General features: G+C 46.0%; 1 protein-coding gene across 1 annotated transcript in view; it reads left to right on the top strand.

Moving 5' to 3' along the window:
* WRNIP1 (WRN helicase interacting protein 1) overlaps positions 1-9275 on the top strand; it is a 164876-nt gene extending 155601 nt beyond the window's left edge. Inside the window, exon 7 of the mRNA XM_068236808.1 lies at positions 8841-9275. Coding sequence (XP_068092909.1) covers positions 8841-9101 — 261 coding nt within the window. The 3' untranslated portion in view covers positions 9102-9275. The remainder of the gene's footprint in view (positions 1-8840) is intronic.
* Positions 9276-27518: the final 18243 nt, after the last annotated feature.

Below are 27518 nucleotides of genomic sequence, written 5' to 3'. Positions count from 1 at the left end.
TTATACTACTTTTCCTGAGTACGGCGGTAGCACATGTGTGACACTTTTTTGCAGCCTAGGTGCGCTAAGGGGCCCAACGTCCTATTCACAGGTCATTTTGAAGCATTTGTTTTCTAGACTACTCCTCGCGGTTTAGGGCCCCTAAAATGCCAGGGCAGTATAGGAACCCCACAAGTGACCCCATTTTAGAAAGAAGACACCCCAAGGTATTCCGTTAGGTGTATGGCAAGTTCATAGAAGATTTTATTTTTTGTCACAAGTTAGTGAAAAATGACACTTTGTGAAAAAAACCAATAAAAATTATTTTCCGCTAACTTTTGACAAAAAATAAAATCTTCTATGAACTCGTCATACACCTAACATAATACCTTGGGGTGTCTTTTTTTTCTAAAATGGGGTCACTTGTGGGGTTCCTATACCGCCCTGGCATTTTACAGGCCCAAAACCGTGAGTAGTCTGGAAACCAAATGTCTCAAAATGACTGTTCAGGGGTATAAGCATCTGCAAATTTTGATGACAGGTGGTCTATGAGGGGGTGAATTTTGTGGAACCGGTCATAAGCAGGGTGGCCTTTTAGATGACAGGTTGTATTGGGCCTGATCTGATGGATAGGAGTGCTAGGGGGGTGACAGGAGGTGATTGATGGGTGTCTCAGGGGGTGGTTAGAGGGGAAAATAGATGCAATCAATGCACTGGGGAGGTGATCGGAAGGGGGTCTGAGGGTTTGGCCGAGTGATCAGGAGCCCACACGGGGCAAATTGGGGCCTGATCTGATGGGTAGGTGTGCTAGGGGGTGACAGGAGGTGATTGATGGGTGTCTCAAGGTGTGATTAGAGGGGAGAATAGATGCAAGCAATGCACTGGCGAGGTGATCAGGGCTGGGGTCTGAGGGCATTCTGAGGGTGTGGGCGGGTGATTGAGTGCCCTAGGGGCAGATAGGGGTCTAATCTGATAGGTAGCAGTGACAGGGGGTGATTGATGGGTAATTAGTGGGTGTTTAGGGTAGAGAATAGATGGAAACACTGCGCTTGGGTGGTGATCTGTTGTCGGATCTGCGGGCGATCTATTGGTGTGGGTGGGTGATCAGTTTGCCCACAAGGGGCAGGTTAGGGGCTGATTGATGGGTGTCAGTGACAGCGGGTGATTGATGGGTGTCAGTGACAGGGGGTGATTGATGGGTGATTGACAGGTAATCAGTGGGTTATTACAGGGGAGAACAGATGTAAATATTGCACTGGCGAATTGATAAGGGGGGGTCTGAGGGCAATCTGAGATTGTAGGCGGGCGATTGGGTGCCCGCAAGGGGCAGATTAGGGTCTGATCTGATGGGTAACAGTGACAGGTGGTGATAGGGGGTGATTGATGGGTGATTGATGGGTGTTTAGAGGAGAGAATAGATGGAAACACTGCGCTTGGGTGGTGATCTGATGTCGGATCTGCGGGCGATCTATTGGTGTGGGTGGGTGATCAGTTTGCCCGCAATTGGCAGGTTAGGGGCTGATTGTTGGGTGGCAGTGACAGGGGGTGATTGATGGGTGATAGGTGATTGGCAGGTGATTGACAGGTGATCAGTGGGTTATTACAGGGAAGGACAGATGTAATTAATGCACTGGCGAATTGATAAGGGGGGGTCTGAGGGCAATCTGAGCGTGTAGGCGGGTGATTGGGTGCCCGCAAGGGGCAGATTAGGGTCTGATCTGATAGGTAAAAGTGACAGGTGGTGATAGGGGGTGATTGATGGGTGATTGATGGGTAATTAGTGGGTGTTTAGAGAAGATAACAGATGTAAACGATACATTTGGGAGGTAATCTGACGGCGGGTTTGCGGGCGATCTAATGGTGTGGGTGGGTGATCAGATTGCCCGCAAGGGGCAGGTTAGGGGCTGATTGATGGGTGGCAGTGACAGGGGGTGATTGATGGGTGATAGGTGATTGGCAGGTGATTGACAGGTGATCAGTGGGTTATTACAGGGAAGAACAGATGTAATTAATGCACTGGCGAATTGATAAGGGGGGGTCTGAGGGCAATCTGAGCGTGTAGGCAGGTGATTGGGTGCCCGCAAGGGGCAGATTAGGGTCTGATCTGATAGGTAACAGTGACAGGTGGTGATAGGGGGTGATTGATGGGTAATTAGTGGGTGTTTAGAGGAGAGAATAGATGTAAACAATGGATTTGGGAGGTGATCTGATGTCGGATCTGTGGGCGATCTATTGGTGTGGGGGGGTGATCAGATTGCCCGCAAGGGGCAGGTTAGGGGCTGATTGATGGGTGGCAGTGACAGGGGGTGATTGACAGGTGATTGACAGGTGATTGACAGGTGATCAGGGGGATAGATGCATACAGTAAACAGGGGGGGGTGGTCTGGGGGGGGGTCTGGGGAGAATCTGAGGGGTGGGGGGTGATCAGGAGGGGGCAGGGAGCAGGGGGGGGGATAAAAAAAAAAAATAGCGTTGACAGATAGTGACAGGGAGTGATTGATGGGTGATTAGGGGGGTGATTGGGTGCAAACAGGGGTCTGGGGGGTGGGCAGGGGGGGGTCTGATGGGTGCTGTGGGCGATCTGGGGCAGGGGAGGGAGAAATCAGTGTGCTTGGGTGCAGACTAGGGTGGCTGCAGCCTGCCCTGGTGGTCCCTCGGACACTGGGACCACCAGGGCAGGAGGCAGCCTGTATAATACACTTTGTAAACATTACAAAGTGTATTATACACTTTGTCTGCGGCGATCGCGGGGTTAACATCCCGCCGGCGCTTCCGTATAGCCGGCGGGATGTTGCGGCGAGCGAGCGGTGACAGGCGCCGGCGGAGGATCGCGTCACGGATGACGCGATCGCTCCGCCCATGCCCTTAAATGGACCGCCGCCTCTGTGGGTGAGGCCGTCCTGCAGGGCTCCACTTCCCCGCCGCCCCTGTGTAGTGGGCGGTCGGGAAGTGGTTAAGGGCCTTTCTTCCTTCCATACTAAGGTTATGGTTTATCGTATATTCACCCCTCTTAGCTGATATCTCTACCTTCCTAAGGTCATTGGTCACCCGTTTAATAAACAGATCTATTGCAGGGTGACTATTAGGTGTAAATGCGCTTTTTTTTAATTATAAACAATTATCATTAACAGGTGCTGTAAACCTAAAAACCGTCTCAGATCTAGGAGTCTCAAAAAATGTTTAGTTTAAGGGTTCGAAAAAAACAATTAAGTTCAATGTCCAGAGCAAAAAAATGGGGACCATTAGTTGGACAAGATGACAGTCCATATTCAAGAACCTGTCTTTCAATCTGGGTCAAATTATATGAAGAAATATTGACCACAAGAGATGGTACATCTAACGTTTCCTTAGTTTGATTGGGCTCTTTTGCTTCCCGGTTAATGCGTTTGTGTTTCTTGCCGCCACGTTCACCTCTCCCGTGGCCCTTTCGGGTGCCTGATCCCGTGAGGACAAAAAATCTGTAGTAGAACCATCACCCATGGAGCTCTTACCACCAGAGGAATTTGTGGGTTTAATCGGATTTTTACCACCCTTTCTAGGTTTTCGTCCCCTGACTCTAGGAGGATGGTCATACACGGATTTCTTACCAGCTGGGACACGTTTCTGCCAATTATACACATAACCGTTCAGATAATCATTCTGGTCACGTTTATATTTAGACCTTTTGACCTCTTCCAGGTTATCAGCAAAGTTCTTTATCTTGGACTCTAAACCCTCTAGATATTGTTGAAACACATTATCGGGAAGAGCCCCTTTAAGATCAGACTCTAGAGCACTCATCTTGATTTCCAACTTGGGTAATTCCTGATGGATCCTAGAAATCATGTGCACCATCGAGTCGAAGGAGGCCTTATTCCAGATTTTTACCCAGACTGAAGTAAAGTCCAATTCATCAGAAAAAAGAAAGGGTGCCACTTGAGATCGGTTTGAACGTGGAATAATTCCTGCTCGGTGGTATTCAGCCAAAATCTTTGCATGCAAATTAAGTGAAGTCCATGCCTTCTTGCTGGCTTCCAAATCCTGTTTAATTAGTTTCACATCAGTTTTAGGCCTGGAACACACCAGAGGAGTTTTTCTGAGCGTTTTGAGTTTTTAAATCTGCTGCTAATGTTATCCTATGTGTCTGTGCACACTGGAGCAATGAGGTTTTGTAAAAACCCCATAGCATTACATTGGGAAGAGCTTTTGAAACCTCTAAAAGCTCTTCCCAATGTAATGCTATGGTTTTTTTTTACAAAACCTCATTGCTCCAGTGTGCACAGACACATAGGATAACATTAGCAGCAGATTTAAAAACTCAAAACGCTCAGAAAAACTCCTTTGGTGTGCACCAGGCCTTATTCAGGATATTCGCACCACCCTTCTGCCATAGCTAGTATCTTATCAATCTGCTCGTGTGTATACGAGAAGACATTGTCCTCTCTATTTTGTTCACTCGTCGCCATGGTGCCAACTTGGATGGTATCAAATAGTAAACAGAATTCCAAACGGGGTCCAGTCGCACTCTCTGGCAAATGACCCAAATGAGGGGGTGAGGTGTGCAGGATTGTTTCCCAGGATACCACAGGGACTTCAATACAGCAAGCGAGTAGAAATCCGCACCACCTCTCAGGATAAATCTTGTTTTATTTGAAACAAAATAACAAATACATTAAAAAGAACCAACAGGCAAGACAGTCCGCTGTTTCGAGCTCCTGCCCATCTTCAAGTTGCCAGGTTCTAATTGTACACTCACGAAAAACCTCCATTTACAGTGGTGTGAAAAACTATTTGCCCCCTTCCTGATTTCTTATTCTTTTGCATGTTTGTCACACTTAAATGTTTCTGCTCATCAAAAACCGTTAACTATTAGTCAAAGATAACCTAATTGAACACAAAATGCAGTTTTAAATGATGGTTTTTATTATTTAGTGAGGAAAAAAAACTCCAAATCTACATGGCCCTGTGTGAAAAAGTGATTGCCCCCCCTTGTTAAAAAATAACTTAAAGGTGGTTTATTACACCTGAGTTCAACTTCTGTAGTCACCCCCAGGCCTGATTACTGCCACAGCTGTTTACATCAAGAAATCACTTAAATAGGAGCTATCTGACACAGAGAAGTAGACCAAAAGCACCTCAAAAGCTAGACATCATGCCAAGATCCAAAGAAATTCAGGAACAAATGAGAACAAAAGTACTGTAATTGAAATCTATCAGTCTGGTAAAGCTTATAAAGCCATTTCTAAAGCTTTGGGACTCCAGCAAACCACAGTGAGAGCCATTATCCACAAATGGCAAACACATGGAACAGTGATGAACCTTCCCAGGAGTGTCCGGCCGACCAAAATTACCCCAAGAGCGCAGAGAAAACTCATCCGAGAGGCCACAAAAGACCCCAGGACAACATCTAAAGAACTGCAGGCCTCACTTGCCTCAATTAAGGTCAGTGTTCACGACTCCACCATAAGAAAGAGACTGGGCAAAAACGGCCTGCATGGAAGATATCCAAGGCACAAACCACTTTTAAGCAAAAAATAACATTAAGGCTCGTCTCAATTTTGCTAAAAAAAAAAAATCTCAATAATTGCCAAGACTTTTGGGAAAATACCTTGTGGACCGACGAGACAAAAGTTGAACTTTTTGGAAGGTGCGTGTCCCGTTACATCTGGCATAGAAGTAACACAGCATTTCAGCAGAAGAACATCATACCAACAGTAAAATATGGTGGTGGTAGTGTGATGGTCTGGGGTTGTTTTGCTGCTTCAGGACCTGGAAGGCATGCTGTGATAGATGGAACCATGAATTCTACTGTCTGCAATAAAATCCTGAAGGAGAATGTCCGGCCATCTGTTTGTCAACTCAAGCTGAAGCGATCTTGGGTGCTGCAGCAGGACAATGACCCAAAACACACCAGCAAATTCACCTCTGAATGGCTGAAGAAAAACAAAATGAAGACTTTGGAGTGGCCTAGTCAAAGTCCTGACCTGAATCCTATTTAGATGTTGTGGCATCACCTTAAAAAGGCGGTTCATGCTAGAAAACCCTCAAATAAAGCTGAATTACAACAATTCTGCAAAGATAAGTGGGCCAAAATTCCTCCAGAGCGCTGTAAAAGACTTGTTGCAAGTTATCGCAAATGCTTGATTGCAGTTATTGCTGCTAAGGATGGCCCAAGCAGTTATTAGGTTCAGGGGGCAATTTCTTTTTCACACAGGGCCATGTAGGTTTTGAGGTTTTTTTCTCACTAAATAATAAAAAACATCATTTAAAACTGCATTTTGTGTTCAATTATGTTATCTTTGACTAATAGTTAACGGTTTTTGATGAGCAGAAACATTTAAGTGTGACAAACATGCAAAAGAATAAGAAATCAGGAAGGGGGCAAATAGTTTTTCACACCACTGTATATACATTAGTAACCAATCAGATCCCATATACAAATGAGAGGACCTGATGGGGAACTGCTAATCTCAATATCAGACCACTCCTCCCCATAGGAGTTCACAGTAAGTCAACAAATACGAGATCCGTTACATATAAAATACATGCAGTTCTATATATATACAAATTTAGTTCTAGTATACTCACAAAGATAACACACGGTGTGTATCAAGCCCCCCAAGCCTCAGATCGCTTAAAAATTAGACTGAAAAAACACTCCCTTGCTGTTCAACCATTGGATAACGCTGGTGAGTCTCTTCATCAGCGTTACGTTTACATTTTTGTATGGGTATGTGATTGCCGGGCATAGGGGGGGCGTGTCTTTTCACCCCGCTATAGCGTTATTGGTCGGCGTTTATGACTATGGCAGCGCTATTGGCTGGCAGCTGTGGGAAGTTCTTTTTGGCTTCGCCGGTTCATTATAGGTCGGCGCCTCTGTTTTTTCATTAGGTGGGATGTGCATTGCCATGACGTCACTTCCTAGTAGGCGCTGATTAGATGGTCGTACGTCTGGTAATGTTTACAGCCAGCGAGTGTTTTTTCAGTCTTATTTTTAAGCGATCTGAGGCTTGGGGGGCTTGATACACACCGCGTGTTATCTTTGTGAGTATACTAGAACTAAATTTGTATATATATAGAACTGCATGTATTTTATATGTAACGGATCTCGTATTTGTTGACTTACTGTGAACTCCTATGGGGAGGAGTGGTCTGATATTGAGATTAGCAGTTCCCCATCAGGTCCTCTCATTTGTATATGGGATCTGATTGGTTACTAATGTATATAAATGGAGGTTTTTCATGAGTGTACAATTAGAACCTGGCAACTTGAAGATGGGCAGGAGCCCGAAACAGCGGACTGTCTTGCCTGTTGGTTCTTTTTAATGTATTTGTTATTTTGTTTCTAATAAAACAAGATTTATCTTGAGAGGTGCACCATGTCAGTCATCTGTTTCTCCATGCAAAAGAGCAAGCGAGTAGAAATCTGCACCGGATTTCTACTCGCTTGCTCTTTGGCATGGAGAAACAGATGACTGACAGATTCAAGTATAATAGTCACTAAGAAGGAACAATGGACTAAACAGTAGACTCGCCTTAAAGCCTGGTACACACCATGCAATTTCCCATCAGGTGGATGAGTCGATAGATAATTTCCCACAGATCCGATCGGATTTCCGATTATTTTTCTGATCACTTCTATGCAAATCGATCAGAAAAACGATCGGAAATCAGATCGGACCTGTCGGAATGTATCTATTCGATCCATCTATCTGACAGGAAATTGCATGGTGTGTACCAGGCTTTAGAGCTTGCTTATCTTTCCCAGCAAAGCAAGAGGCAGAAATGAGGAAACAGGACAACCGTAATGAAAGGGATATGGAGGTTGCCACATGTATTTCCCTTTAAACAATACCATTTGCCTGGCAGGCCTGCTGGTTTATGTAGCTGCAGTAATGTCTGAATCACACTGAAAACAAGCATGCAGCAAATCTTGCCAGATCTGACATGAATGCCAGAAACAACTGATCTGCTGCATGCTTGTTCAGGGTCTATGGCTAAAAGTATTAGAGGTAGAGGATCAGCAGGACTGCCAAGCAACTGGTATTGTTTAAAAGGAAATAAATATGGCAGCCTCCATATAACTCTCATTACAGTTGCCCTTTAAGGTGCTCTGGTTTTCCGGGCTCACTTCTATTGCACCTTTCTGCCAATTTGTGGCTCTGTGCAAAGCCAGTCAAGTAGAAGCCAAACAATCAGTACATGTCCCACTCTGCACTCCTCTTTTTTGCACTGCTGCCTGCCTACAGTGTAGGATTTTTTAAGTCAGTTCAGGTGTGCTTTAAAGAGGAACTTCATCTCAATCGGCAGCTGATACCCCATTTCCAATGATAAATCTTTACTTTTTCTCAAATAGATCATCTGTATAGATCCATTGTCTGTAATAGATCCATTGTCTGTATGGCTGAAATTGTGGTAAAACTCCTCTTACAGTGTGATGTCAGGACCATGGCCTGCCCGTTTCCTTTCTGTGAACCTCATTGCATCGTGGGAAATAATGGATTTTTTCCAACTGCCAAGCAAGCAGTATCTCACTCTGTGCTTAGAACTCTCAGTAATGAACATCCAGTCCAGATCACTTGGTAGAACTAAAGATGTCACTACTTCAGATACATTTCAGAATGAAAATAAGGGAGAAGAAAGATTTTACAAAAAAATCAAAACAATTTTATTCATTACAGTATGTTAATTTCTCTACAGTTCCTCTTTAAGCTACATACAACATAATGGAAAATAGTTGTAACTTCACAGTGCTGATCCTGTGTAACTGTTGATAGTCCAGTTAAATTAACAGGCATTTGATCATTTTTCTGCAGAAATATATTTGAAATTCTAATAAAGCAAGTGTGTTTAAGCTTTCATTTTTGTATGTCTATTTACAGGTCATATTGGCTCAGTGTGTTATGTATTTGGCTCGTGCACCAAAGTCAGTAGCTGCATATAGTGCATACAATAAGGTGAAGGAATGTTTGAAGAACCATAAGGGGCCACTTCCACCAGTTCCTCTCCACTTGCGAAATGCTCCAACTAAGCTGATGAAGAATCTGGGTTATGCCAAAGGCTACAAGTATAATCCCATGTACCGGGAGCCAGTGGAGCAGGATTACCTACCTCCTGAAATGAAGGGGGTGAAATTTGTTTGATGTTTATTTATCTGCCTAAGTATGTTCTGTGAACATATTCCTGTTGTGAATGTGTAATCTTTTTTTCTAATCCACTGCTGCTATCAATGTGCCTCCAAAGAAAATTGCAAATACTGCTCTGAATAGTCCTTTTCATAAATTTGTCACTAAAACATTTCAGTTAACTACACATAAGCAATGTGCAGCTTATTTCTCTAGTTGTGTGTGCTGTTTTATTACTCAATGCAATAGACTGCAAGAATGTTGGGGAATAAAAAAGGATTAAACTAAAACTACATTGAAAATTACTCTTAAGCCCAATCTACACGATACGATTCTTTATACGATTCGATTACGATTCTATTTACGATCCGATTAAATCCGACATGTCCGATCAGGATTCTATTCGATTCAATTCGATTTGCCATTGCAAAACAATGGCAAATCGAATTGAATCGAATCAAATCCTGATCGGACATGTCGGATTTAATCGGATCGTAAATAGAATCGTAATCGAATCGTATAAAGAATCGTATCGTGTAGATTGGGCTTTAGATTTTAAAGCGACTCATGATTTTACAGTGCTATGACTGTGAATTTGTAACTGACAGATTAATAAGGAATAAGCTGAACTGAAACTTGGAGTCTTGAAGCTTTGAAATAAATATTACTTAAAAAATAACGAGTATCTCCAGAATAATTTCTCTTCATATGCAAACCAATAAACTTTTAGGGCTGGAACCCACTATGGAGATTTTGGCAGCGTTTTGGGATCGCCGCCAATTGACGGCAATTCCCAAAAATGCATTGCCAATGTAAGTGTGTGGTGGGGAATCTACCAGTGCGATTGCAATTAGGGCTTATCGCAGGACATGTAGCATTTTGAGCGCATTCACACTCAGTGGTTAAGTATATAAGCGCTGCGAAATCACTTTTCAAAAACGATTTTGCAACGCTTTGGGGGGGCCAAGTGATTACGATTGGAATAAACTTTATAATACTCACCAGGTGTCTGGGTTTCCTGCTTCAGTCCTTAGCCCTGCCCCCGAAAGGAAGAGTTAGCAGATGCTTCTCTGATTGTTCATAGAGAAGCACCTACCTTCCTTTAGAGGACTGGGCTACGGACGGACATCTGGTAAGTATAATAAAGTTTTGTTTAAAAAAAAAAACCTGCTAATTGGAAGGACAGTATAGTTTACTGTGCACAGTTTCAAAGCGTCGGGGAAGCGCAATTGCACTAGGAATTTGCTGCACACATCGTGGCAGCGATTCCTAGTGGGTTACAGGCCTCACTGTTGTGTAACTGCTTAACGTGAACCTTTTTTCATACAAAATGAGATGAGATTTGGGTTGGTTCACAAATATGCCTTCTGTTAGCACTTTCATTCAGCACAACGCATACAGGCTCCCAGTGCATAGTCTGCAGCATTGCTGGTAATGATGAGAACATAAAATCAGAGCCCTGGAACATGGTTGCAGTACAAGCTGAGACTCGACTGCTTAAATAATAAATAATTTACAGTGATGCTTTGCTTACTGACAGTCTCTTTTAGTAACTGATGTCTTGCCCCCTTTTTGACAGAAGTTGATAGCGAGCAGGAAAAACATGTGAGATTGCTTTGTACATTGTGTTCTGCTGCTGGTTAATTTGACAAAATGATGACAGGCATGCAAGGAATTCTATTAGTTCAAAACAATTTTTAATCACTTAATTGGTTTTAAATGTCATCAACATACTTTCCATATTCAGTTTCACTCACCACAAGTTTACAATCCAAACTTCAAATCTTCAAACGGCTACAAGAATACAAAATAAGCTGTAAACAGCCACAGAAAGCTGATACATTCAGCGCAGCATATAAACTGCTGTGGCTGTATTATACAGGACGGTTTCAAGGATAAAGATCATTAGTGGTAGAAAGAAGCTGAAATGGGCGCAAAGACAATCTGATAAATGAACAAGAAATATAGACCGTGTTACAGAATCCGAGGTGTAATAAATGTATAAAAGTAAATGCTTAGCTAAGGAGAGGATGCCGTCCTCCGCTGCCTCCCAGGACCCTCCTCAACATCGGGGCTGCACTCTTCCTCTGACATGGCCGTGACTGCAAAGTAGCATCAAGTCACTCATGCATTGCTTAATGCGCAGGTCCTTGTCTGTAATCTTCTAGAACAACGGATGATCCAGACACTTTTGTCTTCCTAGGTAAGTATCTCTTTTCATACTCGAGGTTTGCCTCGGGTACACTATAAAGCAAACCTGAACTCGATTATACATTCACCTAACTTATCTCTGCCTTATTCTGCATACTGTATAAGACTTATCTCATCCATATAACCTTGCTGGACAGAGATTCAGAATGGGGTGGTCTGTGTCATAGGGGCTGCCATTTTTCTTTTTGCAAATTCTGAAAATGACATTGCCTGAATGTGATCAGGGATGCTCAGCAGAGCTCGAATATTCGAGCTCTTTTTCAGCTATTCGAGGTCGAATACCGAGCTCGAATAGCTGCAGCTATTCGAATGGGCTATTCGAGTGAACTCAAATAGCCCACTCACTATTCGCGCTATTCGAGCAAACAGCGCTATTCGAGCTCGAATAGCGTCATAGCCCAGATTGATGTCCTTAGAGCCAATCAGAGGGCTCCCAGGCCCTCTGACGGCAGCCAATCACAGAGGGGGACCCTGGCCAGCCTCTACCCTATAAATAGCGGCCGCCATGTTCGTTTTTTCCGTCCTTGCCTGACTTGTACAGAGAGAGATCTGCTCCTTTGTGCTTTGGCTTAGCAAGTGCTCTATTGTGGTCAATCACCTAGCGTTTTTGCTCACATACACCTGCTATATACACCTATATTGTTGTTAGCTAGATAGAGATTGTATTTTAGTTAGTAGCTTGTGTGTTACATAGAGACAGCTGCTGCTGCAGGCAAGCTTACACAGCTTTAGGCCTCAGGGCCTTGCCTGTGTGGGCAGCTGTCCTCCTGTCCTCTGTTAGTTTATTTCTCATCTATACCAGTGTTTCTGCTGTGTATTCTACCCTGTCTTGTCCTTTACTTACTGAGTGATTATTGTATTTTGTAGTTATACTACTGTACTAGGGACACTCACTGTTACTGTTCATAGCTCCTGCGTGTGTGTGTGCGCGTGCACTGTCTGTAGTGTACACAGTACAAAGTATTCCCTTCTACTGAATCATCTGATTAGTTACTACTGAATCTGATTATTGTATTTTCTAGTTGTACTTACTGTACTAGGGACACTCAGTCACTGTTCATAGGCTAGCTCCTGCGTGTGTGTGTGCGTGCACTGTCTGTAGTGTACACACACTCTATTTCCTTCTACTGAATCTGATTACTACTGATTATTGTATTTTCTAGTTAGTGTACTAGGGGACACACTCACTGTTCACTGTTCACACTTACTGATTACTGATTATTGTATTTTTTATTTGTACTGTACTAGTAATCACTTAGCGATCTAATCACTTAGTGATTAGTGTCACCTCACCCACCAACCCACTCCATTAAAGTACCCCACTTTTTCACCCGCCCTTTTAAAAAACTTTTTTGTTTACGCCCAAAACATCTAAGATGTCTGGAAGTGGCAGCCAGCGCGGTTTGGGCAAGGGGAAGGGCAGCAAGGGAATCAGGAGGAGAGGGAGCAGCATTGTGGCAAGCCGCGCCACCATGCACAGTTCCGCAGCAGCTGCGTCAGTGGCTAACATTCCGCCTATAGCCACTGGCCGTGGACGCCTTGGGCGCCCAGCAGGAGCATCTGCAACTCACGCTGCAGAGACACAGCAGCAGCAGCGTGTAGTACCTGCTCCTATTTTTCTCCAGCCGGGTCGGAAACGTCCCATTGAGGAAAAGGATGCAGCCACTGTGGTGCAACTGATGACGGAGGATGAGCAGCCCGCCATCAGCTCTGCATCCGAGGCCTCCACCCTCACCACCACCACCACCCCTGTTCGCAGCAGCCGCCCAGCAGGGCCTGGGGAGGAGGCCAGTTCACCGTCAGTTGGCGATCTGTCATTCAGCAGTCTTTTGACCCCAGGCATCATGAGTTAATTGTCTGCTGTTGTTGGCGATTTTGAGGAGGAGATGCTGATGGGCACTTTGGGGGAGGAGGGATTGGACAGCAAGACTGTGGCGACAGTCAAGCAGCCCATCCATGCATCAGGAGAGGAGTTTGGGGGGTCATCATCCCAGCAGGACATGTTTCAGGAGGGGGAGGATGATGATGATGATGACAGGGTGACAGACAAAGACTGGGTGCCACCACCAGCACCTGGGGATGTCATCAGCAGCAGCTCTGAGGAGGAGGATGCGCTTGTGGGCCTTGCAAGGAGGCGCATCATTGCAAGCATTGGCAGCAGTAGGCAGGTCCCACAGCCTGCTGGTGTCTCAGGCTCAGCAGCAGCAGCATCTGCCAGTACCACCACCAGCCGCACCCAAGCTCCCCCCCCCCCCCCCCCCCAACCACCACAGGGAGACAGGCAGCAGCGGCTCCAGGCCGTAGGGGGGTTTTCTTGTCACCAATCTGGCAATTTTTCACCATGCCCACAGTTTACAGCAAGTACGCCACTTGCAACCACTGTCAGCGGAAGTTGAGCAGAGGTGCAGACCCCTTAAAGTTCAGCACCAGCTCGCTCATCAACAAACCTTGCTGCGAAACATTACCACCAGCATGAGGAGTTCCAGAGGCTGAAGGCATCTTGTGCTGGCAGTGGCACCACACCCATCACTGCACAGCCTTCAGCAGCAGCAACAGCAGCCACCCGCCCTCCTGTTCCTCCAGCACCACCAGCAGGAGTGCGGAAACGCACTGCTCCTCCCCCCCTGCAACGCCTGCCGCCGACACTGAGGCCTGTTCTGTCAGCCAGTCCTCAGTGGCCTCCTCTGCTGTCTCCGCTGATTCCCGTGCTAGCAAAAGGCGACGCCAGAGCCTTTTGAGCGAGTCCTTCCAGGGGGTGGTTAGGGCTCTGCCTCCTAGCAGCCGTCGCGTGTGGCAGCTGAACGGCTTGCTGGCACGGGCCATGTGCTCCCAACTCCTGCCATACAAGCTCGTGCAGGAGGGGAGCGACATGCGTGCGCTGCTTGCTTGTGCAGCCCCAGACTGGCAGCTCCCCAGCAGACACTTCTTTGCCCGCCAGGTCATGCCTGCACTGCACCGCTTTGTCATGGCCAATGTGGAGCGAGGGCTGGAGCACGCGGTTGGTGAAAGGGTCCACGTCACCATGGACTCCTGGAGCAGCCGCTTCGGGACAGGCCGCTACCTGTCCTTCACTGTCCACTGGGTCAGCTTGGTGGAAGGGGGTGAGGATGGGAGAGCAGCAGCGGGCACAGCAGCAGCAACACAGTGGGTGGTGCCACCCCGCAGGGTCAGGGGAACTGCAGCAGGTTCCTCCGATCCTCTGCCATCCTCCGGCACACCTGGCCAAACCCCCCGCCTCAGCAGCAGCGTGAAGCCACGCCACTGCCAAGCGCTGCTGCAGTTGGTCAGCCTTGGGAAGACCAAACTGACGGCAACCCATGTGTTGGCCAAACTCCAGGAGCAGGAGAGGATTTGGCTGACCCCCAGAGGCCTCAGAGTCGGAGAGCTGGTGGCCGACAATGGGGCCAATCTGGTTGCCGCAATTGACAGGGGAAACCTGACCCACATCCCCTGTCTTGCCCACGTGCTGAACCTGGTGGTGCAGAAGTTCTTGCGCACCTACCAGGGGATGGGCGAACTGCTGGAAACGGCAAGGAATGTTGTGCGTCACTTCCGGCGCTCGCCTGCAGCCTCTGCGAGCCTGGAAGACGTGCAAAAGGAGCTGGAGCTACCACGCCATCGGCTGATCCTTGACGTTCCAACTCGCTGGAACTCCACCCTGGCGATGTTGGAGCGTCTGGTTGAACAGAAGCACGCTGTCAACCAGTACCTTGCTCTGGCCACTGTGTCCGCCGCTCAGAAAAGGTACAAGACCAGCAACATCCCGTCCATCGTCCCCGATGACGACTGGGGGCACATGCAGCAGGTGTGCTTAGTGCTGGCTCCCTTTCTGCAGGCCACCAACATGGTGAGCAGGATGTGAGGCTATGGTGTGCGAGTGGGTGCCCCTGGTTTGTCTGCTGAACAGGGCCCTCGATGCTTTGGTGGAACAGGGAGCGGCAGCCTTGGCCCAGCAGGAGCGGCATGCAGCTGCACAGTCCACCTCTGAGGGGGAGGAGGACGATGACTTGGTGGAGGTCCCTGACCTTGCTGCTGATGAGGGGGGTCAGCAGAGTGCAACTGAGTTGGTGCGGGGGTGGAGAGAGGATGAGGCGGCAGAGGAGGAGGATGAGGACAGCACTGCCGTCGATGTGCCAGCACACGTGGCCCGCCTCTTCCCAATGGCAGCGCACATGCTGACGTGCCTGCGCAGGGACCCCAGGGTGATCCAGATGAAGCAGAGGGAGGACATCTGAATCAGCATGATGTTGGACCCGCGCCTCAAGGGGAAGTTGAGCCAGTTCCTGCCTCCTACAGGAGGAGACCCAGCGCAACAAATAAGGAGCTTGCAGCAGGCCCTTGTTGAGCGCTTGGTGGAAGCCTTCCCCCAGCCTTCCACCCCCACTGTCCAGCCAGCACAGAGGCAGCAGCAGGTGCTTGCATCCAGCAGCAAGCGCCCCACAGACCTGCTGTCTCTCAGAAACGAGCTCTACAGGACTGTAGAGGCTCCAGCAGTGACTAGAGAGGAGGTGCATGCAGCAGCATCCTCCTCCGGTCACAGCCAGCGCCTGACCCGCATGGTGGCTGACTACCAGGGTCCTACAGCGGGCTTGACAGAGATGCCCCTGTTGATCCTATGGAGTATTGGGTCAAGCGCCTGGAGATCTGGAGCGAGCTGGCGCAGTACGCCCTGGAAGTGCTGCCCTGTCCCCCTTCCAGCGTGCTGTCCGAGCGCTGCTTCAGTGCAGCTGGTGGCGTGGTCACCGAGAAACGCTCACGTCTGTCTCACAAGTCTGTGGACAGACTGACGTTTCTCAAGATGAACCAGGCGTGGGTGGAAGGCGAGTTCCTGGCCCCTGTTGTCGGCGAGAGAGGGACATGAACTGGCTGCCGGAACCATCGTTAATATCCCTTTCCACCATTTACCACCTCCTGGCTCCTGCTCACTACTAAGCCAGCCTGGTTCAGTTTGACTATTACGTCGCCTGTAGCCACACATTTTACACCTACAGTGGGCTGCTGTGTGCTACCCTTCTGCTGTCTGTCTGTGTTTCCCACTGCCAGGGTACACAGATTTACCTTGTGCTGCCACTCTGCCACCAGCTATTACGTCCAACAATAGCTATATGTGTAATTTGCTGTACAAAAAAAAAACATTAAAAAAAAAAGGTTTAATTTTTCTGAGGTGCCCGGGTTGAAAACTGTGTTGTCCCAGTTGTGTATTGGACACGATGTGGGCTGCACGACCGCTGTCTGGGACCTCCTGTTGTGTATTTATGGGCTGGTGCCTTCGCTAGGTACCACAGCCTATTATGTCTCGCTGCCTGCCTCATTGACTGCCTGCTGCCACACAATCATCCTCCTCCTGCTGCTGCTGCTGAATTTACCTCCTGCTGTCTGTGTGTTTCCACTGCCAGGGAGCACATACAATGGCGCTTCCTTCATGCGCCACCAGCTATTTATTACGCTCAAAAATAGCTGCATTTCTTTTAAAAAAAAAATATAGAAGAGAAATAAGTGAAGAAGAAGACGATATAGAAGAAGTAGAAGATATAGAAAAAGAAGAAGAAGAAGAAGAAGACGATATAGAAGAAGAAGAAGATATAGAAGAAGAAGAAGAAGAAGATATAGAAAAAGAAGAAGAAATAGAAAAATAATAAGAAGAAGAAGGAGAAGAAGAAGGAGAAGGAGATTCTTACATCATTCACCCCCAAAACAAGTGTTGGAAGCTATTTAAGGCCAATTCGAATAGTCAGCTCGAATAATGAGCTCGAATACCGACTCGAATAGTGAGCTCGAATTTCGAGGTCGAATCGAATAGTAAAAAATATTCGACTCGAATATTCGACCGAACTCGAATAATTTACTATTCGAATTTGACCTAACTCGAATAATAAAAAGGGGTATCCGAACATCACTGAATCTGATGCTATTTTACTTTTAAGCCTTTAAGCTTTTTTGAAAAAAGAACTGGACATTATTGAGATAAACCAAGTAAATATATAGATTTCTTTCATTTCTTTAATTTTTTTTCTCATCCTGGCTTAGAGGAGCTCTAGAAATTGTAATGTAAAAAGGACCGCCAGATACAGGTATTCAGGTACAGTTTTTAACCACTTAAGTACCAGTGGTCTCTGCCCCCTTAAGTACCAGAGACCACTGGTACAGAAATGGTGGAATCCCGAGGATCGCTGCACATACCTGCCGCAACCGCCGTCACCGCCCCACGGCGGGAACCCGGGCCACCCACTCTGCCAGTCTCTATGACGGCAGAGTTTCTGTGAGCCGATCAGGAGCCGCTTTCATTGGCTCCTGACCCTGTCTTCCAATGTAAGCCAATGGGAGTTGCTTACATTGCAAGACAGGGCCAAGAGCCAATTAAATCGGCTCCTGACCCGCTCATAGGGCTCTGCTGTCATAGAGACTGGCAGAACAAGTGAGCTGCGGCGGGAGACGGCAGGGATTCAGCAGTGAGATCGGTGAGAGCGACGAAAACGGCGGATGTGCGCAGCAGCGGTGAGTTGAAATCTATGTCCTGGCAGCCAGATATCCATCAAAACAGGGCGTAGATTTCAACTAGCGCAGTCCTAAAGTAGTTAAATTCTGTTTACAGATCATTATGAGCAATGTACTCAGTTTATTTCTTCCTATGCTGCTGCACTTAAGGTGTACCTTCATTTTCATTGTAATTACATACGACATTTTCTAGCTTAATGTTGTCAAATAGTATCTTTACAATTCAGTTTTCAGCTAGCTATGGTTTTGCACATGCCAAAAGAATAATTTGAACCCAATCTGTGGGTTTCCTCTCTCTGCCTTTTTTGATCCCAAGAACATATCGATAGGTTAACTGGCCACATCCAAAATGTGGGCTGTAGTATGTGGCAGGTTATTGGACTGTGAGTCTTTCTGAGGAAAAGTTAGTCATGTGAATTATTTAATGTTCTCTGGAAAATGCTGTTGATGTTTTGCTAGTACTATATAAATGTTGAATGGCAGAGATAATTTACTGCTAGGATAGCATAAAATACAGCTAGGATAGCAGAATTGTTGATTTTTTGTTCACAGCCCTGCGTAATTCTGATCCAGACACACCTAGTTAATGCTCCTCTGAGTGACCTTTGTTACTGCATGAATCACATAGAGCCTACTTTGATCTTCTGCTAGAGCTCAGTAGCTAATGTAAGAAATCACACAAACCTGGTTCTTGTGAAAAAAAAAAAATGCCATAAAATGAGAATGTAATATTTTTTGTATATCAATTATCAACTTGCAAAATGCATAAACACTATCCTATTCAATAAAACTCCTGTGTCCCTGCTATTGCCCTACCATGCCTGCGTGGCACGCGGGCAGCTGTTGGGCCGGCAGGAGGACGGGGCAGGTGTGTGCGCGCGGGGGATCTGGCGGCGGGAGGAGCAGGAGGTTGTGAGGTCAGAGGCCTAGCGCCTGTTATTGTAACGGGCCTTAGGTCTAGTAGGATATAAATCAGTATTTGGTGTGATCACCCTTTGCTGCTTGGGTATTCTGTTGTACTGGTCCATTCCCTATCCCATAGAGCCAGATCAATGCCTGCCATGCATTTAGGAGGATAAACAGTCTGAAACAGGTGGTCAGCATGTTGGGTTGATATGGCTCTGTTAATTTTATAAGCTATAGGCTTGCTATACACCCATGTTTCTGGATGCAGGCCTGGCTTCAGAGGCATAAAGAGATAATTTGCATATTTAGTACTGAGCATTGTGGGAGATCACAGTAGCTTAATAACAAGCTAAGGTTGCTGAAGTCGATGAAGGTTAATGTAAAAAATGGTCTGACTGCAACAGCAAGCTCTCTCACAGACAGAAAGTTCAAGGAAGACAGGTGTTGCAAAGCAACAAAACAAGCAACACTGAGGAGGACTGGAAACGGAGTTTAGCCATAGACACCGATCCAATTCGCTTTTAGGACCCAATCCAATCCAACTCTTTCTCCTACATTTTCACATCTTATTAATAAAATGCCTTTTAAAGCTAATGGGAACTGGTTAAAAAAAAAAAAAATCAGATACTCACCTAAGAAGAGGGAGGCTCTGGGTCCCATAGAGCATTCCCTCTCCCGGGGCCTGCTGCTGTCCTGGCTCCCCCGTAGCGGTATTCGACCGTTTTGGTTAAATACCGCTGTCTCCTGGCCGAAGGGAGGCTTCGGAAATGCTTCGGGAGCCAGAGTGCTCCCGGAAGCGGGCCGCTCTACACTGCGCACGCGCGCGCGCCCTATATGACGCACGCGTGTGTGCGCCACCTGTCTTTGGGAGGACTGGGCTTCCGAAGACTTCCGAAGTCCCCTCGGTGTGGGATGAGAACGGAGGAGCCAGCGCAGCACCGGGAGAGGAGAGGGATGGCTCGTTAGGACCGAGCCTTCCCTTTCCTTAGGTGAGGATCTGCTTTTTTTTTTTTAACCGGGGTTACATTAGCTTTAAGCTACCAGCAAGTAAGAAAATATTGGAATAATTTAGACAGCACTTTTTCACCTACTGTTTGGTATTTTTCAATTGCAGAGTGCTGAAACCTTATTTTCTTTTCAAAATTGTTATTGAAATTTACAACATAGTAAAATGTTACACATGTAAACAAATGAAAAGAGTGATAAAGTGGTAAAGGAAGAAAGGCAGAAGTAGAAGAATATAGAGAAGAAGAAGAAAGGAGAAAGAAGGTAAAGGGAAGGGGCCTCCCACTAGAGACCAGATAGTTCTTCAGACCATTACAATATGTAACCACTTCAATAAACTCCGAATTCGCTCAAGACCATAACACCTGAGTAAAAGAATGAAGGGTCCAGTGTGAATAATTAAGAAAATATGAAACATTATTTTAAACAGAAGATAAAAAATTGTGTCCTAGTAGAAAACTTAGGAGAAAAAGTGAATTGGATTGGGCCTTTAGTGTGACAGATGACAGACACATCATGCTTATAAAAAACTCTTTGACTGCAAGATGTCCAGAAGCACCATCAGCTCAAACCAGGCAGAAACCAAAGGGGCTCTTACCTGCATTTACAGTCCATAGAACTTTGGTCAAAAGTGGTTTTCATGGAAGACATGCATTTAAAAAGATATACATTTAAAGTGGAAATGAGGCCAAGTGACTAGACCAGGGGTGCCCATTAGGTAGATCGCCATTAACTGGTAGATAGCGAAGGCCTTCATGGTAGATCCTGACCCCACTACATTTTCCATTCTGTATATACAAGTGTGCTCCTAAAATTGTACATCAGTAGATCATTTTGACGTGCTCATTTTTTTAAATAGCTCACAAGCTGAAAAAGTGTGAGCAACTCTGGACTAGACTGTGCACCTAAACACAAGGGGCCATATGCAATTCACTTTTTCACTTGAGTTTTCTCCTAGGAGATAATTTTTCATCTTTGATTTAAAATAACTTCTTAGCACTTTGCGATGCAAAAAGTACCAAAAATAAGGTGACAATGTACAGCCAAAATTATTTTGAGTATTTGTTGCTTGCTGATGGTGTAAAAGGCATTTTATTTACAAGTTGTGAAAATATCATCTGGGAGAAAACTCAGGTGAAAAAGTGAATTGCGTATGGGCCCATAAGTGGATTGATGGAGTCCACATTTCAAATATGTGTGTGCAAAAGAAGGCAGTTTGCCAGAGACCTGGAGAAGGGACCTTTTCCCGGCTCAGAAAAAGGTCCTCCAGCACCCAAGGCTGAGACACCTAAAGGGAACTTAAACTGAGAATGATATGGATTTTTCCTTTTAAAATAATACCAGTTGCCTGACTCTCCTGCTGATCCTGTGTCTCTAATACTTTTAGCCACAGCACATCATCAAGCATGCAGGTCAGGTGCTCTGACTGAAGTCAGACTGGATTAGCTGCATGCTTGTTTCAGGTATGTGATTCAACCACTACTGCCAGGCAACTGGTATTGTTGAAAAGGAAACATCCATATCCCTCTCAGTTTAGGTTCCCTTTAAGTGTGCCCCTCCATCGCTCCCACCCCAGCCGTCACACACTGATTGTTATTAGACTAAGAGGCGCCACAGGGCCCCCAACTCCCCCAACACCTTAATCTTTAGTTATCTGGCTTGCAGTCACTGCCATGTATCCCCTTTTCTTATTTCTCTCTGCTTCAAACACAATTATCCCCATTTCTTATTTCTCTCTGCTTCAAACACAATAGGGGAATGATAGCTGAGTGAGTTGTGTGCCTCCTCCTCCACTGCGCTCTGAGACTTGAGCCTCTCTGCCTCGGTCCGGTCCTGGTTCAAAGATGAATGTCTGCAGGTAACAATGAAGCACAGTAGAGGGCTGCATGTGTTTGCAGAGAGTACAGGTCCTTTTACTTCAGGGGTGACTTGAGGTCACCTCATACCCTTCTAGAGTACTTTTTATGAAAGGCTGCACCGCCTATTATGTGGGGACTGATAACAAAATAGAATGGTACACCCAGTAACAGAACAAAGTAAATTTCAGGCTGATGTTGAGGGTTGGAACAACAGGGAATTTTTTGAGTGTAAAACAGATAGGCCCCGAAGTAGATCCAGGAGTAGAAATAGACAGAGAAAAATCAGTATCGACACCACCGACAGATCGGTTATGTTTTTAGACAGGCAAGTCAGGACAGGAAACGAGAAGGAAGAGGAAGGAGACGAAGAGGACAAATGGTTGAAGGGGATTTTAAAGAGCAAACCAGTGAGTCAGAAGGGGACAGTTAAGGTAAGGGAGGAAAAGAAGAGTGTTCAGGAGTGTCAAATCCAGCCTGCAAGGAATCAAAACAAATAATGAAAAACAATAATGTAATAAATCTTACTCCCCACATGCTCGGCCCGGAATACTATTCATTATTAGGCCGTGGCTTGACATTTGCCCCCGCCAGCCCTGGTGACTCCTTCACTGTATATAAGGATCTAAATTTCTTTGTTAGACGTCTCCAGTTGTCCCTCAGGTACGATCAGGAGACAAAAGTAACAAACCAGGAAGGAGAGGTAGCAATACGTTTAGATAGTACTGAGGATAGAGAAGCCCTAGTGGTACTACAGAGTCTCACTGATGAGATTGGTCAATTAGTTGAAATTGAAACTATAAACACTAACAAGTAGAAATCCCAACCCTACGACAGTACGTAAAAAATCTAAATATATGCCCCCCCTTTCTTATAGACTCTCTACTTTTAGAGACTTGATAGCTAAAGTTTAATTGGACCCCCAAAGACTATGAAAAACCTCACCCCACGTGAGATAGAGGCTATGAATCGTCTAGCTGAAATGAAAGATATCACGATAAAGCCGAGTGACAAAGGGGGTAACGTAGCGTTAAAGACAACAGAATACTATAAAAGTGAATGTATGCGATTGTTGGGAGACACGCAAACATATATTAAACTGAAATCCAATCCATTCCCAGTGGTTAAAGATAAGGTGAATTTGTTACTAGATGAGGGCTTTGAGATGGGGGTGCTCACCGAACAGGAGCGTGATTTCTGTCAGGTTGATAAGTATCGTATCCCAGTGTTTTATATTATACCAAAGATACATAAAAATCCAGACCGGCCACCCGGCCGACCAATCGTGTCAGGGAATGGGGGCCCTCTGGAGAATTTGGGGAAATACCTCGATCAAAAGTTGAAGTCTATGGTTGAAGCTCTCCCATCCTATATGAGGGACACTGGAGATGCACTTAAAATCCTGGAGACAATTGAGGTCTCAGATTCCATTTGATCGTCAGTATTGACGTAGAATCACTTTATACGTCCATTCCCCACGACACAGGTGTGTCAGCCACGGCCTTCTTTTTGCGGGAAAACTTCCCCGAATCGTCATTACAAAACCAATTTGTGATGCACTGGAACTGGTGTTGACATTCAACTGTTTTGCATTCGACCAGGTATTTTACCGTCAGGCCAGGGTCACGTCGATGAGCGCATCTTGTACCAGAGCATACGCATACCTCCACTTAGGCCTATGGGAAAGACAAGATGTCTACCCATTAGAGCAATTCCAAAAACATGTGGGGGTGTGGCTGCATTTTATAGACGACGTGTTCCTGGTCTGACGTGGTACCGAAATGCAGTTGGCATCTTTTGTGGATCTCTTACAGTTGAATGGAAGGAATATACGGCTCACATATGTATTGAGCCATAACGAACTCTCCTTCCTAGATCTAAACATACAGAAAAGTGAGGGCCGTCTGATCACTAGTACATTTCGAAAGGTAACGGCAGGCAATACACTGCTACACTTCTCAAGCTTTCACCTGCCCAGTCAGAAGAAATAAATTCGAGGAGGACAATTTTGTCCGTATTCGAAGGAACTTTACTTTACAGGACCAGTTTGATAGGGATTCCGAACTCCTCTCAGACCGTTTTTTGGAACGTGGATATCCATCTGAAATTGTGAGGGAGGCACGGATTAGGGCTAGTGAGAGAGATAGGGGTTCTCTTCTGAAAGGGGCACAGGGAAAGAAAAAGTCAGACACTTCGGGCAAAGACGTGATTAGGTTCGTGACAAACTATGGACCTTATTGGTCTGATTTACAAAAGTCCCTACAAAGACATTGGCATGTTTTAATGGTTGATGAGGAGATTAAAAAACGAATTGGAGATCGCCCCTATCTAACGGCAAGAAAAACAAAAAATCTAAAGGACATATTGGTAAAGTCGGAGTTCTCATCGCCCACGAGGGAAACCTGGTTGGGACGTATACCAGAGAGTTTGGGAATGTTTCCCTGCCATAACTGTGTAAAATGTAAATATGTTGAGAGAACAAAAACATTCTGTAACTATAATGGGCAACAAACTTTCGATATCCGCACAATATAAATTGCAATAGTGAGCGTGTAGTGTACTGTATAACGTGCCACTGCGGACTATATTATCTAGGGAAAACCAAATGCAGACTGAGCAAACGTATTGGTGAGCATGTTACCAACATATGGGAAAAGGACTTTGATAGCCCTTTAGGAAAACATTTTGCGGAATTACATGGAGGCTCTCCTGAAAAGTTAAAATTCAAAGGAATTATAAAGCAAGTACCATCATTCCGGGGTGGCGACATTGAAAGGGATCTGTATAAGATTGAACAAAAATGGATTGTAACGAAAAATCTGCAACGCCGGATGGATTGCGGAAATATGGTCGCATCCAGTCCGGCAAGCGGACCTTCCAACGCGGGATGCGGAAATTCGTCCGCATCCGCTGCACACACCCGTCCGAGCACTCTGCTCCAAACTCACCAACATGCTGTTCACCAGGGTTCTGCCATCTTGCCTCTAGGGGGTGCGGCCGCACACCAGACACGCCTTTATACTCTTAGAAAGCGTGTCAGCTGACCTGGAGGTCAGCTGACATTTTAGCCTGCTCTGATTGGTTGCTGCCTGGGGTGGAGACTTCTCTCCCAGGCAGTATATAAGGAAGTGCTTTTCAGTCACACTTGGTCTGTGTTTGCGATACCCTGTGTCAGCACTCAGACCTTAGACTAGATCCCAGGTGTTGAAACCAAGGACTTCACACCTAGACTAGGAGATTATTATTATTGTTATTGATTCTCTGTGTATGATTCTGTGCCTGTCTTGACTTCTCTTCTGCTTCCTGATTCTGTACTCTGCCAGCCCGTACCGTTAACGACTATTGGCTTGGTTCCTGACTATTCTCTCGTCTCACGTCTCTGTACTGTTGCCGCCTGTACTGTTGCCGAACCTCTTTCTGTCTGACCTTGCTCCCTTCAGTGGAACGTCTCCTACTGTTGGGTTATTATCTGAGGCTTGCCTCCCTGAGACGCCGGCCCTAGCAGACCGTTACTGCCAGAGGCCGAGATTCCTCCACTGCCACTTTGGGGGATCTCACACACGGGGTTCCCATTCAGAGGTAACCACACCTCTGAGGAATTGCCGTGTGGTGGATATTTCCACAACTTTGTGAATATTTACTGCTTTGTATATTTTCATGTTGTTCGTGTGTCCACTGCTTTACATCTACCCGCATTATTAGCAATTCCGCAGATTGCTATATAATCGGGTCTATCCTTGTATTATTGGCGATACTGCGGATCCCCAATAATCAAGGTTCGGGGTGTGACACTGGTCTGAGTAGATCATTTCAGGCACTTACCGTGTTAGTGAGCCTTCCGCTGATTTACCATCAGGAAGATACTTACTATTTCACTCTAACATATCTGCATTAGTGGTGATTCTGTATATCACCACTTAATCAGATATTTGTGCCTCTTGCTGACACCAATCGTTACAGAAACACAGACCATAAAGAAGTAAGATGGAGGGGGTGATAAACCAGCTTCAGACTGTAAGGGCAGAGTTAGAACAGCTGAAGATTACTGTAACTGCACAGCAGGCTCAGATTACTCAGTTAAATGAGACTGTCCAAAGGTTGCAATCACCACTTAACGTTCTACCTCCCCCGGCTCTTAGCGAGCCTAAAATGAACATTCCTGAGAAATTTTTAGGCACAAGGTCAGATTTCCAGAATTTCCGTCACAGAGTGCTGTCTTACTTTGAGATGAAACCTGTGTCCTCGGGAACCGAGGCTCAGAAGGTCACTCTTATCAAGACACTATTGCATGCAGATTCCCAGACGTGGGCTTATGGCTTACCTGATGAGCATCCTGCTCTGTCTTCTGTCCAGGAGTTTTTTAAGGCCATGGCGGTCATCTACGATGATCCAGATAGTGCCGCCACGGCCGAACGTAAGCTCAAAAACCTTAGACAAGGACGCAGTACTGCTGAGGAGTATGCGTCAGAGTTTAGGAAGTGGGCTGTGTCCTCTAGATGGGAGCGATATGCACTCTTGGATAGATACCTAGATGGGTTGTCAGAAGCAGTAACTGACGTGATGGTTAGTCATCCGGAACCCAAAGATCTAGATGAGGCTATTACGCTGTCTATTAAAATAGATAGGCGTCTGAGGTACAACAAGAAGGGCAGGTACCCCATGTACTCTAGGACTCCTGGGGCCAGTAGCTCGGCAGCAGTTGAGACTGAGGAGCCGATGCAGTTAGGCCACGGGCGCCTCACGGAGGCGGAAAGGTCAAGAAGACGCAGAGAGGGTCTTTGCATGTACTGCGGGGAAAAGGGCCACATTGCACAAAACTGTGGTAGGAAGTCGGGAAACTCCTCGGCTTAGGTGTGGTAGGGGGTACCACCCTAAGCGGAATTGTTTTACCTCCAAAACAAGAAAAAATTTTATTGCCCTGTTCCCTAAATTGGGAAGGGAAGAACTTTCCTACCACAGCATTTGTAGATTCCGGGTCAACAGCTAACTTTTTAGATTTAAGCTTTGCTTTAAGTTTAAATATCCCTGTACTTCCGGTAGGAAGACATTTATATGTTACAGCGATTGATGACACTCCTTTGCAAGGAAAGTCCCCACTGTGTCAGACACCTCCCCTCTCGCTGCAAGTGGGAGCTCTGCACAGGGAGGTCATACAGTTTTTCATTTTAAAGATGTCTACCTCTACGGTGATACTAGGGTTGCCCTGGTTACGATTACATTCTCCTCAGTTTGATTGGGGGAATGGGCAGTTGACTACTTGGTCGCCTTATTGTACACAACATTGTTTACAGAATGTAGTTTTGTGTTCTACTAAGATTCAAGTGGAAGGAGTACCTCCACAATATCAGGAATATGCTGATGTCTTTTGTCCTAGGGCAGCAGATCAATTACCCCCCCATAGACCTTTTGATTGCCCAATAGATTTGAAACCAGGAACCATGCCACCCAGGGGCCACCTATACAACCTCTCGTCCCCGGAAAAATTGGCCATGGACGAGTACATTCAGGAGAATTTGCAGAAGGGTTTCATCCGCCCTTCAAGATCTCCTGCAGGAGCGGGATTCTTTTTCGTTCAGAAAAAAGATGGTGGTTTGCGCCCCTGTATTGACTACAGGGGTCTAAATAAGATCACGATTAAGAATCGGTATCCACTACCGCTAATCGACGATTTATTTACACAGGTTCCCGGGGCTTCTGTTTTCACTAAGTTGGATCTAAGGGGGGCCTACAATTTGATCCGTATCAGGGAGGAAGATGAATGGAAGACGGCATTCAACACTCCCAAGGGGCATTACGAATACTTGGTGATGCCCTTTGGGTTGTGTAACGCTCCTGCAGTTTTTCAGGAGTTCGTCAACGAGATTTTTAGGGAGGTACTGGGTCGCTTTGTAATCGTCTACTTAGATGATATCTTAATATTTTCTAAAAATATCACGGAACACCGCCAACATGTGAAGTATGT

This window comes from Hyperolius riggenbachi, chromosome 5, assembly GCF_040937935.1.
Source record: "Hyperolius riggenbachi isolate aHypRig1 chromosome 5, aHypRig1.pri, whole genome shotgun sequence".
Lineage (NCBI taxonomy): Eukaryota > Metazoa > Chordata > Amphibia > Anura > Hyperoliidae > Hyperolius > Hyperolius riggenbachi.
The sequence above is the reverse complement of the archived record's forward strand: the minus strand, read 5'-3'. Positions and strand labels throughout refer to the sequence as shown.